The following is a 17,864-nucleotide window of genomic DNA, read 5'->3' as shown; positions in this document are numbered from 1 at the left end:
GAAGTCGACCGCTGGTCCCGGCCGTGTTCCCTATATAAATGATTTTAAAAAACTCTGGATATTTCGAACACGGTAATCTCGAATACCCCGCTTATGTCAAAGTATTTTCAAGGTCCAATGCCCTAAATTCACCTGGTTTATCTCGAAGTGCAGTCAATTTTCCGCTCTGCTTAGCATACCTGGCGTCGTTAAGTCACACATTCACGCCCGCGGCTACATAAATCGACTGCTAATCCACGCTCGCCTTTTCCGGGTAGACCCAGGTCGCAATAATTGGTTCAACAGCTTGGGTAATTAGTGAAGCCTTCCCAACTTTACAGAGCTTCTGAAGTCCGCCGCCAATTATGACCTAACATGCCCGATTCCAGGGACGGTGTTTTGAATGATACACACTATATCATTAACATGTGGTTTAGATAAACGCACTAAATTGTCGAAGTGCGCTTGAAAAAAAGTAATGCCCATAATAACGATAGTGCATTTAATAATATACGCTTCCTCTGACACTAAAACTAGAACAGAGAAAACATGAAAATCTTCATTGTGAACTGAAATCAAACAATTTGGATCACAGTGGCATATAAATAGAGACCCATGAAATTTTCAGCATTCGACAAAATGTCTCAAGACCTCCATTATGCTGTTCTTCGGGGACTAAGATCTAAATGCTGTCAGAAAAGTTCATTGAATAAAACATTGTAGAACATTTTTCAAACGTCTGAATTTTTCGTATCTTTGTAGTATTGTATAAAATAGCATGCATATTAGTTGTACTTAATAGGGTATTGTATTTAATAAACATTAAAAAGTTCTTTTTAAAAATCCGTCTTTTTTGTTTCTTACGTGATAAGTTCTTTCACTACAACGCAATAGCTACATCCCAGTCGAGCCTGGACATCAGTCAGTAAGCATACACATTTGCACGATCATCTTAATTTTGAAACACATTGTGAATTCAATGGGATGTTTATAGATATGAAAAAAAACAAAACGAAATGTTTGTCTTTGAAATTCCACAATATTAATTTATCAACTTGCATTATACTATAAGAAACTGAAACAGGGTTGTTGTTTATGATGCAAATACCATACTATGCATCCAATATCCTCCCAAAAAATATTCAAGATCGATTTTGGATATCTCGAACCCCCAGATATTTCGAACTTTTTTCGAAGTCCCTCAGACTTCGAGATAGAGATATTTTACTGTATATACATTTATCACTGTAATGTACATATACATTTATCACTGTAATGTACATATACATTTATCACTGTAATGTACATATATACATTTATCACTGTAATGTACATATATACATTTATCACTGTAATGTACATATATACATTTATCACCTGTAATGTACATATACATTTATCACTGTAATGTACATATATACATTTATCACTGTAATGTACATATATACATTTATCACCTGTAATGTACAATATTTGGCGGGACACAAAATTAGCAGATTATGGTCTACAAGGTATAGCATTAAGTGAAGTGGATAAAATTTTGGTGAACTCAATCTTATTTATCTATACAATGTATATGCATACTGATGAACTAAAATTCAGCAATTTTTATTTTGGTGAATCTTTGTAAATCTCCAAAATAGGCCAAAAAAAACGGCTACACGGTGCATCTATACCAGAATAGTGACAGAATACTAACCCCAGACATCCTCGCAGCACTGGGAGAGGCAGGAGTGTGGGGGTTGGAAGGCGGAGTCATGGGGAACCTGAGGCCCGTCTCTCTCTGTCGGGAGGCGGGGGAACCGGTAGAGGGTGGCTGGGATGACAGGCTGAAGATGTCGATAGAATCCATTGGTGAGGGCGGATTGTCATCCTCTGTAGTAGACATCCGGTGAGTGTGCCGGCCAGTTATCGCATCATCCACGTATTTGTTCAGGAAATGCTGAAATACAACAACTGGAGTAGTTAGAAGAAACACAGACTGTCTGATATCAAAACCAGTTTCAACTTCGAATGATAAAATATTTGGTACATCCAAAACAATTTGGTACATCCAAAACATTTCAAGTTAAGATCACTTGATGGTAATGATAAATTTCCACAGAGTGAAAAAAAGAGACAAACAAGATTGATGTGACTTTGAACATAGAGGTAGGAAAAGAAGATAAACGTGACCTTGAACTAGAAGACTGATTGACCTTGAACATAGAGGTGAGAAAAGAAGATAGATGTGACCTTGAACAAGAAGACTGACTGACCTTGAACATAGAGGTGGGACTAAATCCATCCACAGCTTTACTGTTGTCAAATAAACTGTACGCCCCGTCTCTAACGGAAACAATCTTGTTACTACGGAAATGGACATCTATACACGAACTGACGATTGTTAAAGAAACTCACTCAATATCATGTTATACATACATATATATCAATAAAGCTAACGTGGTTTCATTAAGGCAGCTAAGACAATTTATTGCAATTTATCATCATACCTAAATGATATCAGAAACATAAATAAAACCTTGTTGAAGCTAAAGACTATAATTTTTCTCAATACATGACCTGTCTATTTTTAGACGTTTCTTACTACACGACCTATCTATTTTTAGACGTTTCTCACTACACGACCCTGTCTATATTTAGACGTTTCTCAATACATGACCCTGTCTATATTTAGACGTTTCTAACTACATGACCTGTCTATTTTTAGACGTTTCTCACTACATGACCTATCTATTTTTAGACGTTTCTCACTACACGACCCTGTCTATATTTAGACATTTCTAACTAAATGACCCTGTCTCTATTTAGACGTTTCTCACTACATGACCTGTCTATTTTTAGCCGTTTCTCACTACACGACCTATCTATTTTTAGACGTTTCTCACTACACGACCCTGTCTCTATTTAGACGTTTCTCACTACATGACCTGTCTATATTTAGACATTTCTCACTAAATGACCCTGTCTCTATTTAGACGTTTCTCACTACATGACCTGTCTATTTTTAGACGTTTCTCACTACACGACCTATCTATTTTTAGACGTTTCTCACTACACGACCCTGTCTCTATTTAGACGTTTCTCACTACATGACCTGTCTATATTTAGACATTTCTCACTAATGACCCCGTCTATATTTAGACGTTTCTCACTAAATGACCCTGTCTCTATTTAGACGTTTCTCACTACATGACCCCGTCTTTATTTAGACGTTTCTCACTACATACATGACCCTGTCTGTTTTTGGACATAAAGACTACAACTTTCCTCATTAAATGACTGTCTGTGTTTAGACGTTTCTCACTACAAAACCCTGTCTATATTTGAACATGACTAGAACTTTCCTCATTAAATGACCCTGTCTATATTTGGACATGGAGAGAACTTTCCTCATTAAATGACCTGTCTGTTTTTGGACATGGAAAGAACTTTCCCCATTAAATGACCTGTCTATTTTTGGACATGGAGAGAGCTTTCTTCACTAAATGACCCCATCCGTAGACTAGTTAAGGATACATGTTCCTGTAGGCTATGCGGACGTGGGTAGTGGACTGTGGAATCACTGTAAAACTCTGCATCGGCTGCTTCACATTCTGTTAAAACAAATAACAGTGACATGTTAATTAACAGCATGTATTGATTGCTAATTAACAACATCTATTGATTGCTAATTAACAGCATCTATTGATTGAGGCAGGATCTTTATCCCCTGGTGGGATAATTACCGGTCAGCTCCTACAGTTGGTTTACAACACCAATTGTCCAATAGAAACAGTCACACGTAAAGTCATTAACACACTACACACAACACCAAATGTCCAAAAGAAACAGTCAAATGTAAAGTCATTAACACACAACACAAGAGTTCTCATGGCAGCACATGCACACTGTAACGCAATAAGTAGTCTTATTATATAGCTAATAAATCTGTGTAAAATCTAGAGAATGTTAGGCTTCATTATCCTGAGAATTTATTGAACGCTAACTTTGCATTGCTTAAATTGTGTGCTCCCAAAACATTCCGAGTATATTGACCTTACCGTAACGACGTAAACAAGCCATAATGACAGGTTTAATATTGAACAGTTAAGAAATGCATGCTGATATTGCACACTTTCACCTTAGATGCCAATATTGATGAATTCTCGTCTATTTTGAAGTATTTTGAGTGAAAAGGGATATAATTCAACAATTAAATACTTTAACTATATAATAAAAGGGTTATTAAACTTATATAGGTTGAATATTGGCACTTGTTGACTGTCAAAATGCACTCGCAAGCTCGTGCATTTTCACAACCAACTCGTGCCAATATTCACCAATATAAGTTCAATAACCCTATAATATGATGAGTCCCAAATTCCTAGCTCTTAATCAGAATATATACAAAACTTTAATGCTATGAAAGGTTAATCTACAAATTCCTAGCTCTTAATTAGAATATATACAAAACTTTAATGCTATGAAAGGTTAATCTACAAGGTTTATCTAAGTCTATATAAGACAACTTCCGGTTCTTTCACTTACAGTAGCCGCGGCCTGTACCAGAGACATGTTCAGCTTGTTGATGGATGTCATCGGGGCCCAGGTCTCGTGCAGAACCTGCCGTGATAAAATAATTATAGGTAATAATGTGAAATATCCCAATCAATTATCTCAGTGTTCACAAATACAAGCCAGACAACGCATGTAGCCAGACAATGCATGTAGACAGACAACACATGTAGACAGACAATGCATGTTGAGAGACAACACATGTAGCCAGACAATGCATGTAGAGAGACAACACATGTAGCCAGACAATGCATGTAGCCAGACAAAGCATGTAGCCAGACAATGCATGTAGACAGACAACGCATGTAGACAGACAACGCATGTAGACAGACAACACATGTAGACAGAAAACGCATAGAGCCAGACAATGAAAGTAGACAGACAACGCATGCAGCAAAATTTCCTCAGTAAGTTTTGAGAAGAGTAGGGATGAGTTAGCTACATGTACATAGGGATTTAAAGGACAGCTAGAGTTCTCTTTGTTAATACTATACAACTGCTGACTTTGGCTGTGGTAGGGGGCCTTACCTGACAGATCTGGGCCAGTGAACGCGAGTGGTTGAGTTCCCTCTGGTATTGAGACAGCAGTATTGTGTGAGGGTTGATGGTTGTGGAACTACCTACAGTTCCTAACGACACATTGAACTGTTTAGCATCGCCCTTCCACTGGATGTTAATCTACAAAACAAAACATCAATGCAAGAAGTGCTGCACAATACCTCAAAGTATAAATAAAGGAAAGCCTCACATTGTGAACCTCTTACATACAAATGTAAACATATCACAGAAAATAAGAATACGGACAGTTCCTTATCAGACCAGTTCTATTGGTCATTACAACAGACAGTTCCTTATCAGACTTGTTCTATTGGTCATTACAACAGACAGTTCCTTATCAGACTAGTTGTATTTGTCATTACAACAGACAGTTCCTTACCAGACTAGTTCTATTGGGTCATTACAACAGACAGTTCCTTATCAGACTAGTTCTATTGGTCATTACAACAGACAGTTCCTTATCAGACTTGTTTTATTGGGTCATTACAACAGACAGTTCCTTATCAGACTAGTTCTATTGGGTCATTACAACAGACAGTTCCTTACCAGACTAGTTCTATTTGGTCCATATAACATTGACAGTTTACGATAGTCATAGGCATAAACATCCACTGTTGATCCGAGTTCTGTCCTGGGATCTGAAACATGTAGCATGACAATCAGCACACACTGTGTGAGAAAAACTCAGTATCACTGTATAATTTATTCCTAGGTGTGAAGTTTATCTGTTTGTTTGATCTACATTTGTATATGAAAAGCCACAAATTGAATTTGTGACTAAAGCAGTCATGGATCATTTAACCTGCCAATATCTAATATAAAGTTTTCATGAAGCAAACACTTTAATCACTAAGTCAGAAACACTATGAAATTAATCCAGTAACAAAACATCTCTATCCTGAAATAACTGATGAATGACTGCAGTGTATATAAATACAGGTATCACAGTAGGATTTTCTCTACTGTATTTACTCAGTGTCTGTTCATTGTAATTCTACCTGTGTACATTTCAGCGAAGTCGTGAACAATGTTATATAGGTGACAGATGCCCGCCCACTCATCCAGGATGTCCTTCACCACTTTCTTAAGGTTATCTATATTTAGCTCGATCATGATGTGGACTCTTTGGACAGGGCCTGCCATTAAAAAAACATCACTTTTCATGCACTTTAAAATGAAACACACAACAAATTTGCTAGATATCACAGCTGTCAATCAATGTGACTCAGAAGATTTGCTAGATATCACAGCTGTCAATCAATATGACTCAGAAGATTTGCTAGATATCACAGCTGTCAATCAATATGACACAGAAGATTTGCTAGATATCACAGCTGTCAATCAATATGACACAGAAGATTTGCTAGATATCACAGCTGTCAATCAATATGACACAGAAGATTTGCTAGATATCACAGCTGTCAATCAATATGACACAGAAGATTTGCTAGATATCACAGCTGTTAATCAATATGACACAGAAGATTTGCTAGATATCACAGCTGTCAATCAATATGACACAGAAGATTTGCTAGATATCACAGCTGTTAATTAATATGACACAGAAGATTTGCTAGATATCACAGCTGTTAATCAATATGACACAAAAGATTTGCTAGATATCACAGCTGTTAATCAATATGACACAGAAGATTTGCTAGATATCACAGCTGTTAATTAATGACACAGAAGATTTGCTAGATATCACAGCTGCCAATCAATATGACACAGAAGATTTGCTAGATATCACAGCTGTTAATTAATATGACACAGAAGATTTGCTAGATATCACAGCTGTCAATCAATATGACACAGAAGATTTGCTAGATATCACAGCTGTCAATCAATATGACACAGAAGATTTGCTAGATATCACAGCTGTTAATCAATATGACACAGAAGATTTGCTAGATATCACAGCTGTTAATTAATGACAGAAGATTTGCTAGATATCACAGCTGTCAATCAATATGACACAGAAGATTTGCTAGATATCACAGCTGTTAATTAATATTTTACACAGCAGCATCATTACCCTGTTCTTTTCTGTTTGAACTTTCTAATGGTGGCTTGGAGAATAGGAACTACAAAAAAAAAAGAGCTTCAGATTTACAACCAATAAGTAAAGTCTTCTATATAATCTTATATAACCAATAAGTAAAGTCTTCTATATAATCTTATACAACCAATAAGTAAAGTCTTCTATATAATCTTATACAACCAATAAGTAAAGTCTTCTATATAATCTTATACAACCAATAAGTAAAGTCTTCTATATAATCTTACTATCTGGCACACTTCAGCCCTGCACCCCTTCATATTTTGCATTACTTACAATACTAAAACAGTATCTCTTTTCTTCCACTAATAACTCATTGCTCATTGGCTGATTGCCCTCAAACTCTACATTCCAGCTTTTTAATTGGTAGGCTGCCCCATTACTATTACAGTCAAGTCTCTGAACCCTCTTACTTTTATAACCTAACTTCCTATTGGTTGATTGCCCATGACTATTACAGTCAAATCTCTCTACCGTCTCACTTTTATAACCTAACTTTCTATTGGTTAATTGCCCTGTTACTCTTACAACACACTTTCTTCTAACTTGGTGCATTGACTTTCTTTTACAATGAAACTTTTAATAGCTTGACGGGCACGTTACCTCTAAATTTGGTTGATTTTTATATTAACTACACAACTTCTCAGTGGCTGGGTTTTAAACTGTCTCTACAATTCAGCTTCTCATTGGTTGATTTTTGACTTACCTCTACAATCCAATTTCTCATTGGTTTACTGAGGATCCTGACTTTCAAAGACAGCAGCAGTTTTTTCACCTTAGCACACATCTCCTGACTCAAACCCTCCACTTCAGGCATTCTGAAAGAATCCAAGCAAACTCCAACCATGCTTCACTCTATCAGCAGCCCCCCCCCCCCCCCCCCCCCCCCTTATAATGAGTGGTACCGATAAATGGTACCATTCCCAATCCCAAACACAATAAACCATGCTTCACTCGGTCAAACTTTAATACCAGACAGATCGTACAAGTAAGGCCATAAAAACTAGAATAAAAGTATCTGGTTCTAAGGCTCATTTGCATCTATTCAAATGATGCCGCATGGCTGATTTTAATATCATTTAGATAAAAAAAAATCTGAATGCGGTGTCATGTTACTCTGTAACAAATGTTTTTGGTTATAATTGTTGAACGCTTACTGCTGTCTCAGAAACATTTAAAAGGCAAATTCTACACAATGTTAAGTTACACGTGATCAAGATGGCAGCAAATGTTTCCTTGGTGTCTGTAGTATGCTGTATAAATAAGGGTAGGTTATACAATTGTTATGCTGTGGAGCTTTTCAGATGCAAGTACCATATCAAATATCTATTCGGCAATAATATACTGCAACTTTTGAGTCTATCAATACTCAATATGTGAGCAAACAAACTCTGACAGAAGTTTGCATTGTAACCATCACCAAAACAGCTGAGAAATGAGTGATAAGTCTTCTGTGAAGTATTATTTCTGAGAAATGAGTGATAAGTCTTCTGTGAAGTATTATTTCTGAGAAATGAGTGATAAGTCTTCTGTGAAGTATTATTTCTGAGAAATGAGTGACAAGTCTTCTGTGAAGTATTATTTCTGAGAAATGAGTGATAAGTCTTCTGTGAAGTATTATTTCTGACAAATGAGTGATAAGTCTTCTGTGAAGTATTATTTCTTGCACACGAGCATTGTTACATGGTTGCCATATCTTATTGAATATCTAAATAATGTTTTAAAAAGCCTCAATCATCATCATTATCACAATAAAAAAGAGGGGGCGAAAAAAGCCAAATTTTGGAAAAACTGGCAAAAGGGCAAGATAATTTTTTATGGCCTAACTAGTGCAGTAATAATTACCCGAGTAACTGCAGTAATAATTACTCTGGTAACTAGTGCAGTAATAATTACCCGAGTAACTGCAGTAATAATTACTCAGGTAACTAGTGCAGTAACAATTACTCAGATAACTAGTGAAGTAATAATTACCTGAGTAACTGCAGTAATAATTACTCTGGTAACTAGTGCAGTAATAATTACCCAAGCAGAGAAAGACAGAAACAGGATCCCTCGCAGTCTGCCTGCACCCCAGAGTGAACTACCCCATTCTTCTCAAACTGAAAAACAAAAAATCCACATCTTATCAGATCCACACCACAGTCTTCTCACACTGAAAACCAACAAAAATCCCAATCTGATCGAATCCAGTTTACTTCGGTTCTCTGGTAATATGTAACTATTCAGATCTTTATCTCAAATGTGGGATATCTGGACCATGCTGGCTTTGTAAAAGTTTTAATCTAAAACTTGTGAAGACTTCAAGCAGTCTTCGACGTTAACCGGTGGCCCGATGCCCGAGGCCAGTAAAATCCGGATCGGGCTTCTAAAAATATTTAACCCAGGAGTCTGGAGGGCCTGTAAATGTTTTATTGTATGTTTTATATATATTACAAATAAAGCGTGAGATTGACTCAGACTTTGTCATGACTTACATGTAGCAATGAAATTTCGCATTGAAAAATGATCAACCATCCTGCCTTTAATGAAGTATAGGGAGGCATAGCACTGGAAGTTAATGTAAATATATAGTATGTGCATATATAAAAATTACATGCACATACTATATATTTACATTAACTTCCAATGTCCGTGTTGGGATTCCCGTGGGGTTTTGGATTAGAATAGGTCCTCAGTACCCCCTTGCTTGTCGTAAGAGGCGACTAATAGGGGCGGTCCTTCGGATGAGATGGCAAAAACCAAGGTCCCGTGTCACAGCAGGTGTGGCACGATAAAGATTCCTTCTTGCTCAATGGCCATAAGCGCCGAGCATAGGCCTAAATTATGTAGCCCTTCACCGGCAGTGGTGACGTCTCCAATGAATGAAATATTTTCAACAGGGACGTAAAATAATATTCAACCCGTGTAGGGAGGGCGCTTGTCAGTGAAATTCCAAACCTCACAAGCGTATTTCACAATCACAACCATCAGATCCAAATAAAAAATTTTTAAAAACCAGTAGTACAAGGAGATAAAGAGATATAAAAGTTAAGCCCCATTGGACCGAAGGTGGGCCTTTGTTGAGATTTAATTCAGGAGAAAACAATTTTTTGTACGTGGTGTATACAAAACATCATGAGCTTCTGATGTCATCTGTTGAAAAATAAAATAAGATATAATAATGTCAGTTGTTCTTTAACTATGGTCATCTGGATATGTATTTTCCTACAGTAGAACATGCTTGTACCTTGCAAATGACAAGTGGTCGAATTAGAAAAAAAACATTTTGGGCCATTAAAATATTGTTCGGGCTTGCAAAATTATTATACTGGGAGGCCCGAAGGGCCTGTGCTTCACAAAGTTTTTCGTGAAGACTGTTCAAGTGTCGCATAACAAGTAAAATACTGGTCTTCCTAAATGTACATTGGCCATCAGAAGTTTGAACCTAGCTATGGGATCAGTATGACAAACTGTCCAGTCTATCAAAGCTTGTATTAGTAATTACAGACTTACCTCCAGTCCTAAGTTGACCAATGGAATCCTCTCTTCACAGCTGGCTAGAATGTAGGCCAGCTCAGGGATAAAGTAAGGATGACCTTTAGTTTTCTTCACTGGGGGCTCTCTCAGTTCTCCAAGCATTATCTGTAACATCAAAATGTCAACCACATTACCTACAGACTGTACACCCAGGAGACACCCCCCCCCCCCCCTAATGTCACATGACAGTTCCACCACATTACCTACAGACTGTACACCCAGGGGACCCCCCCCCCCCCCCTAATGTCACATGACAGTTCCATCACATTACCTACAGACTGTACACCCAGGAGACACCCCTCCCCCTCTAATGTCACCTGACAGTTCCACCACATTCCTTACAGACTGTACACCCAGGAGACACCCCTCCCCCTCTAATGTCACATGATAGTTCCACCACATTACCTACAGACTGTACACCCAGGAGACCCCCTCCCCCCCTTCTAATGTCACATGACAGTTCCACCACATTCCTTACAGACTGTACACCCAGGAGACACCCCCCCCCCCTCTAATGTCACATGACAGTTCCACCACATTACCTACAGACTGTACACCCAGGAGACACCCCCCCCCCCCCCCCTTCTAATGTCACATGACAGTGTGTACACGACTGTATACTCTACCTTTCCCTTTCTTCTGGCAAGTCCCCCTCCACCCCCACTATTGTCACATGACAGTTTAACCACATTACCTTCAGAATGTACTTCCCGGAGACAACCCCCCCCCCCCCCCCCCCCCCCCATAATGTCACCTGACAGTGTACATGACTGTGTACCCTACCTTTCTCTTACTTCTTCTGGTGAGACACCCCCCCCCCCTTTAATGTCACATGACTGTGTACCCTACCTTTCTCTTACTTCTTCTGGTGAGACACCCCCCCCCCCCTTTAATGTCACATGACTGTGTACCCGACCTTTCTCTTACTTCTTCTGGTGAGACACCCCCCCCTTTAATGTCACATGACTGTGTACCCTACCTTTCTCTTACTTCTTCTGGTGAGACACCCCCCCCCCCCCCCCTTTAATGTCACATGACTGTGTACCCTACCTTTCTCTTACTTCTTCTGGTGAGACACCCCCACCCCCCCCCCCTTTAATGTCACATGACTGTGTACCCGACCTTTCTCTTACTTCTTCTGGTGAGACACAACCCCCCCCCCCCCCCCTTTAATGTCACATGACTGTGTACCCTACCTTTCTCTTACTTCTTCTGGTGAGACACCCCCCCCCCCCCCCTTTAATGTCACCTGACTGTGTACCCTACCTTTCTCTTACTTCTTCTGGTGAGACACCCCCACCCCCACCCCCCTTTAATGTCACATGACTGTGTACCCTACCTTTCTCTTTCTTCTTTTGCTTTCTGTATTACTCTGTTCCTGTTCTTCTGTAAATCAGAATAATAATTTTATTTCACAATGAGCTCTCAGTGAACAAACTTTCTAATCTGGGGGCTAATAGTTTTCAAGTTATTTGAACTCTAAAATTTAAATCACCATTTAGAAGCAAATTGAGAAGTACATTGACATTTAATTTACATGTAACTGAGTCAACCTCCTGATTCTGACACAGCGGCTGCAGCGTTTAATTACCGTATATTTCTGTGAATGGGCTGCGAATGAATAATTACAGTATATTTTGGTGAATGAGCAGTGGCTGAATAATTACTGTATATTTTGGTGAATGGACCGTGGCTGAATAATTACAATATATTTTGGTGAATGGGCCGTGGAGGAATAATTACCGTATATTTTGGTGAATGGGCCGTAGCTGAATAATTACCGTATATTTTGGTGAATGGCCAGTGAATGAATAATTACCGTATATTTTGGTGAATGGTCAGTGAATGAATAATTACCGTATATTTTGGTAAATGGGCCGCAGATGAATAATTACTGTATATTTTGGTGAATGGGCCGTGGATGAATAATTATCGTATATTTTGGTGAATGGGCCGTGGATGAATAATTACTGTATATTTTGGTGAATGGGCCGCAGATGAATAATTACCGTATATGTTGGTGAATGGGCCGCAGATGAATTACAGTATATTTTAATTAATGGGCCGCAGATGAATAATTACCATATATTTTGGTGAATGGGCCGCAGATGAATAATTACCGTATATTTTGGTGAATGGGCCGTGTATGAAGGAGAAGACGTCCAGTGGTATGAGTCGTCCGGCCTTCAGATAGAGTTTGGAACAAGGGTCCTCGCTGATATCGATCTCCGAGCCATCGGCGGTGCAGAGTGTGGTGTCCAGGAGATAATACTTGTAGTCCACTGTGGTGTCTCCTTCAACCAGCTCCACAACCTGAAAGTGAGGAAGTGTAGATCTGTGACAAATCTCCAGTATTTCTGTCTGCCTTTCAATCACAAATACTTATCACAAACACTTATACAGTCAAACACACTTACAACGAAGCGCTAGGGACAAGCAATTTTGATTTGTTATAAACATAATTCACAAATCTAAAATCTAACGTTCAATAGGATATAGATATTTCAGCATTGTTTCAGTGGATGCACGCCAGAAAAAAACAATCCAAGGTGCCCCAAATCTATAAAATGTTCATGTAAAATACTGCCGTCTTTAAGTTTGTACTTTCTTTAATTTTAATAATAGCGATATCTCCATGCACACAGGGAGAAAACTGTTCACAAGTTATCTCCCTTAAAGCATTCTCATGAAAAATCAATGAGAAAGTGGTTTTTTTCAAATTCAAGTAGACCATCAGTCCAGGCCACCTACCAGATAGAATGCCGACTGCTTGGGGGCTCTGATGTAGAGGCGGGACTTGCTGATTTTTTCCAGTGGGTGATTGGTCAGGTTGATGAATGGGAGGTGCTTCTGACAGGTGGTGGGCAGGTACTGAGCAGACTTCTCACACCTCATTACACACAAACGTAACCTGAGAGAAACATCATATTCAAAATCATAACAGCAGAGTGTGTGTAATGTTTACTCTGAAGTAGAACAGCTCATGACACATGGTGAGGAAATACAAGACAAGTTTACTACCATCTCCTTCAAGTCTGTTAAAACAGAACATTGACTTTCTCTATATTATTCTAAATTTCTAATTATCATTTTTACAAACAAACAAAAAAGAAAAAAGACTGCTACAAAACATGAAAGTTACCTACACTTGTCTACACTGCTAATAACTAAATTTCGTCACGAGAACGGCTACCATCGGGTGATATAAATCTTTACAGAACCCAGACTTTACATTGTATAATTGCTCATTAGTACATATGTACCAGACTTGTCCTGTTTATTAAGTGACTATAATACTTAGATTTCTGAGAAGTCTGTCCAGATTTGTCATGTTAATTAAGTGACTATAATACTGAGATTTCTGATAAGTCTGTCCAGATTTGTCCTGTTAATTAAGTGACTATAATACTGAAATTTCTGATAAGTCTGTCCAGACTTGACAATGTCCTGTTTTTTATATGACTATGACTATATATATAATATGTCTTACGGCGTGACCGTGTTTGAGGGCGAAGCAAAAAATATTGGCATTAGTATCTAGATCCATAACAGGACAAAAAATATCCCGAAATATTAGCACCTAACGTGTGAGGACAGAGGACAGAGCTCAATCAAAGTATTCTAACTTTAGACATTTTTGATCCGCCTATTTATTGAACGCAGGAAACGCTATGCAACTGATGTAAACAGTGCATTGTGACGTCATATTCAGCGTCGGTGTTTAGCAAATACACAAACATATATCTGTAGGAAATATTGTACAATAAATCGTTAATATAGGAGTGATTATACATGTATATGATTAAGAAAATAAGATTTACATGCTTTTACGGATTTTATTCAAGTTCCATAGGTATGGTTTAATTTTTCATTAGTTTTCTATATTTTCCTTTTAAGCATGTATATATGTGTTACCTATAGGGAAGGGCTTCGCCCTCTATAAATATAATTATACCTTAGATTTCTGATTAGTCTGTCCAGAGTTTTCCTGTCTCCATTCAATGCATCCTCTAAATCTTCTACCTCTTGTAAATCTACAAAAAGTAAAAAATATACATGTTCAGTTTTCAAGCGGTTCAAGTGAAGGTCTTGCAATAGTTTTTGTGCTTGAGAAAAGTACCACACAGCTACACAATGATATCTAATGCTTGGGACATTTAATCATCCTTCAACTATGATGGATCACTTGGGGGTTGTCATAAGACAACTGACTTCAGCATCGGACTTTCACTTGATGAAATATAAACAATTCCATGTCATCTATTACAACAGATGTAGGGCTTCAGTGTTCAGGAGTTATCACCAACCGTTCGATAAAGAACATATTCACAGACAGATAAAGGGAAGTCCTAACCCTGCTAAGTAAAATGAAATAATAGATGAACTATTTTGTGCACATAAATAAAATTTCAATATATCTGCAATATAATCACAGAATCTCAACCAAATAAATCATGTTCTCAGTCCTGTTCTTAAAGAGCTGGTTTGAAATTAAATTATCCAAGCAATCTAATTAAAATTAGATGTTGGATCCGCTCGCATACTCGCTACACAAACATCTAAAAACATCCCATAGAGGGTCACGTCAAAGGTCAAATTCGGTATCACTCTAGACTTATCGGATTCAACAAACAGTCAATGATTTTGCCAGTGGTGATTTCATTGGTCAATCGAATTTGACCTCTGACGTGACCCTCTAAGGGATGTTGTTAGATGTTTGTGTAGCGAGTATGCAAGCGGATCTAACATCCAATTTCAATTAGATTGATTATCCAAGTTGAATTGTACTGAGCATTTATGGTTTAGTTGATACTTAATATGTTGGTGCAGTGACCCCTGACCTTTAGCAGCTGGTACAGAGGCCAACAGGGTCCCTCTCTGACTGTCCACCATCACCCTCAGCTTCTCCGAGTCCATACTGGGCTCCAGCAGAGGTACATGAAGGGCCACAGGCAGGTCTCGAATCTCACCTAAAACACACGGGTATAAAACTCAACCTGAAACGTGCACATTCACAACCAACATGTGACTTTTAAGTCTGTGTGACTTGACAATAATGTACTTACAAGTTCCTTCTGTGAACTTCTGAAGATCCTTAGCAAGGTCCTGTCATGAAAATAAAGTGAGATAAATCAGATTCTGTCATAGTTAACGTAAGCAGATATATAAATTATCCAGCAAACTCGTTAATGTCTACACAACTGTCAATCTCCTATTCTGTGATGATTAACGCAAGCAGATATATAAATTATCCAGTAAACTCGTTAATCTGTTGGCATTTCATAGACGTTCATTATTAAGGGAAGTGACTTTTGCTAAATCAAATTTTTCAGAATTATTTTGCAACTGTAACATTGTCCATTGTATTCAATGATCTAACCTATTACATAACTGGACTTTTAAAAATCATCACCAACCTACCTACAGAGACATAGCATGTTCATACTAAAATCATTGTAATAGAAAAACACTAGAAAACCATTGTACCAGAACACCATAGTAAATGTGTAACAGAAACTCATTATATAATATAAAACTATTGTATTAAAGAGAAGATGAATATAAAGATTCTGATGGGAAAATATACCCCATCCCTCCATTCTGATTGCTTAACAAAACCTCAACACTGAGATTATTCCAAAAGAAGGGCAATGAGGAGACAATTGTTTCAGAAAGTATGTCAGTTTTTGACAAGAATTAATTTCCATTACCTATAAAAGAATCACTGTAAAATCACACATACATGTATACTTGGCGAATGACTATACCTTTAACATCGCGAGTGCCTGGGCTTCTTGCCTTGAATTTAACAAGTGCCTGAGCTTCTTACCTTTATCTTGGTGAGTGCCCTGAATTTATACCTTTAACTTTGTGAATGCCCATACTTCCTACCTTTAACTTGGCGAGTGCCTGGGCTTCTTACCCTTAACTTGGTGAATGCCAGGACTTCGTAACTTTAACTTTGTGAATGCCCATACTTCCTACCTTTAACTTGGTGAATGCCAGGACTTCCTACCTTTAACTTTGTGAATGCCCATACTTCCTACCTTTAACTTGGTGAATGACAGGACTTCCTACCTTTAACTTTGTGAATGCCCATACTTCCTACCTTTAACTTTGTGAATGCCCATACTTCCTACCTTTAACTTGGTGAATGCCAGGACTTCGTAACTTTAACTTGGCGAGTGCCCTGATTTCCTACCTTTAACTTGGCGAGTGCCCGGACTTCGATGGTCTGAATCAGTAATCTCTCCATGGACAGGTGGTTGCTCTTGATGGCCAGCCCCACCCTGCTACTCTCCTCCGCTGACATGGACGGGAAGTGACTGATCTGTAGGGGTTTCCCGTCATCGTCCTCAGCCACATGGACACTCAAACGGAACACTAAAAGGTGAAGGTTAGAATATAGACACTCAACCGGAACACTAAAAGGTGAGGGTTAGAAATAAGACACTGAACCAGAACACTAAAAGGTGAGGGTTAGAAATAAGACACTTAACCGGAACACTAAAAGGTGAAGGTTAGAAATAAGACACTGAACCGGAACACTAAAAGGTGAAGTCTTATGATAGAGACACTCAATTGGAACACTGAAAAGTAAAAGTGTTATGCTCAACCAAAAAATTGATCGGTAAGGTGCTATGTCAGAAACAGACACTAGACCAGAACACAGAGAAAAACAAAGACAATCAACCGGACCTCTGACACAGATCTCTGTAACGTAAACTCAACCGGACCTCTGACACAGATCTCTGAAACGTAAACTCAACCGGACCTCTGACACAGATCTCTGTAACGTAAACTCTGAAACAAAACCAGACTTCTGACATAGATCTCTGAAACATAAACTCTGAAACAAAACCGGACCTCTGACACAGATCTTTGAAACGTAAACACTGAAACAAAACCAGACTTCTGACATAGATCTCTGAAACATAAACTCTGAAATTCTACCGGATCTCTGAACCATAAACTCAACTGGATCTCTGAAACGTACACTCAACCGGACCTCTGCGACAGATCTCTGAAACGTAAACTCAACCGGACCTCTGAGACAGATCTCTGAAACGTAAACACTGAACCTCTACTGGATCTCTGATCCATAAACTCAACCAGATCTCTGAAACATAAACTCAACCAGATCTCTGAAACATAAACTCAACCGGATCTCTGAAACATAAACTCAACCGGA

The 17,864-nt window shown here is 38.3% G+C and overlaps 1 protein-coding gene across 4 annotated transcripts in view; it reads right to left on the bottom strand.

Moving 5' to 3' along the window:
* Positions 1-17,864, bottom strand: part of LOC125674490 (mediator of RNA polymerase II transcription subunit 14-like) — a 42,932-nt gene that overhangs the window by 14,872 nt on the left and 10,196 nt on the right. For all 4 annotated transcript variants that reach the window (XM_056159405.1, XM_056159406.1, XM_056159408.1 and 1 more), the window contains 18 exons: positions 16,875-17,056; positions 15,739-15,778; positions 15,514-15,642; positions 14,628-14,706; positions 13,424-13,583; positions 12,793-12,985; positions 12,012-12,058; positions 10,649-10,777; positions 9,179-9,255; positions 7,860-7,971; positions 7,130-7,178; positions 6,093-6,230; positions 5,641-5,732; positions 5,065-5,214; positions 4,510-4,584; positions 3,499-3,575; positions 2,238-2,355; positions 1,679-1,921 (listed from right to left, as the gene is read on the bottom strand). In XM_056159405.1, coding sequence (XP_056015380.1) covers positions 1,679-1,921; positions 2,238-2,355; positions 3,499-3,575; positions 4,510-4,584; positions 5,065-5,214; positions 5,641-5,732; positions 6,093-6,230; positions 7,130-7,178; positions 7,860-7,971; positions 9,179-9,255; positions 10,649-10,777; positions 12,012-12,058; positions 12,793-12,985; positions 13,424-13,583; positions 14,628-14,706; positions 15,514-15,642; positions 15,739-15,778; positions 16,875-17,056 — 2,090 coding nt within the window. The remainder of the gene's footprint in view (positions 1-1,678; positions 1,922-2,237; positions 2,356-3,498; positions 3,576-4,509; positions 4,585-5,064; positions 5,215-5,640; positions 5,733-6,092; positions 6,231-7,129; positions 7,179-7,859; positions 7,972-9,178; positions 9,256-10,648; positions 10,778-12,011; positions 12,059-12,792; positions 12,986-13,423; positions 13,584-14,627; positions 14,707-15,513; positions 15,643-15,738; positions 15,779-16,874; positions 17,057-17,864) is intronic.

This window comes from Ostrea edulis, chromosome 3 (assembly GCF_947568905.1).
Source record: "Ostrea edulis chromosome 3, xbOstEdul1.1, whole genome shotgun sequence".
NCBI lineage: Eukaryota > Metazoa > Mollusca > Bivalvia > Ostreida > Ostreidae > Ostrea > Ostrea edulis.
This window is presented reverse-complemented; position numbering and strand designations above follow the sequence as displayed.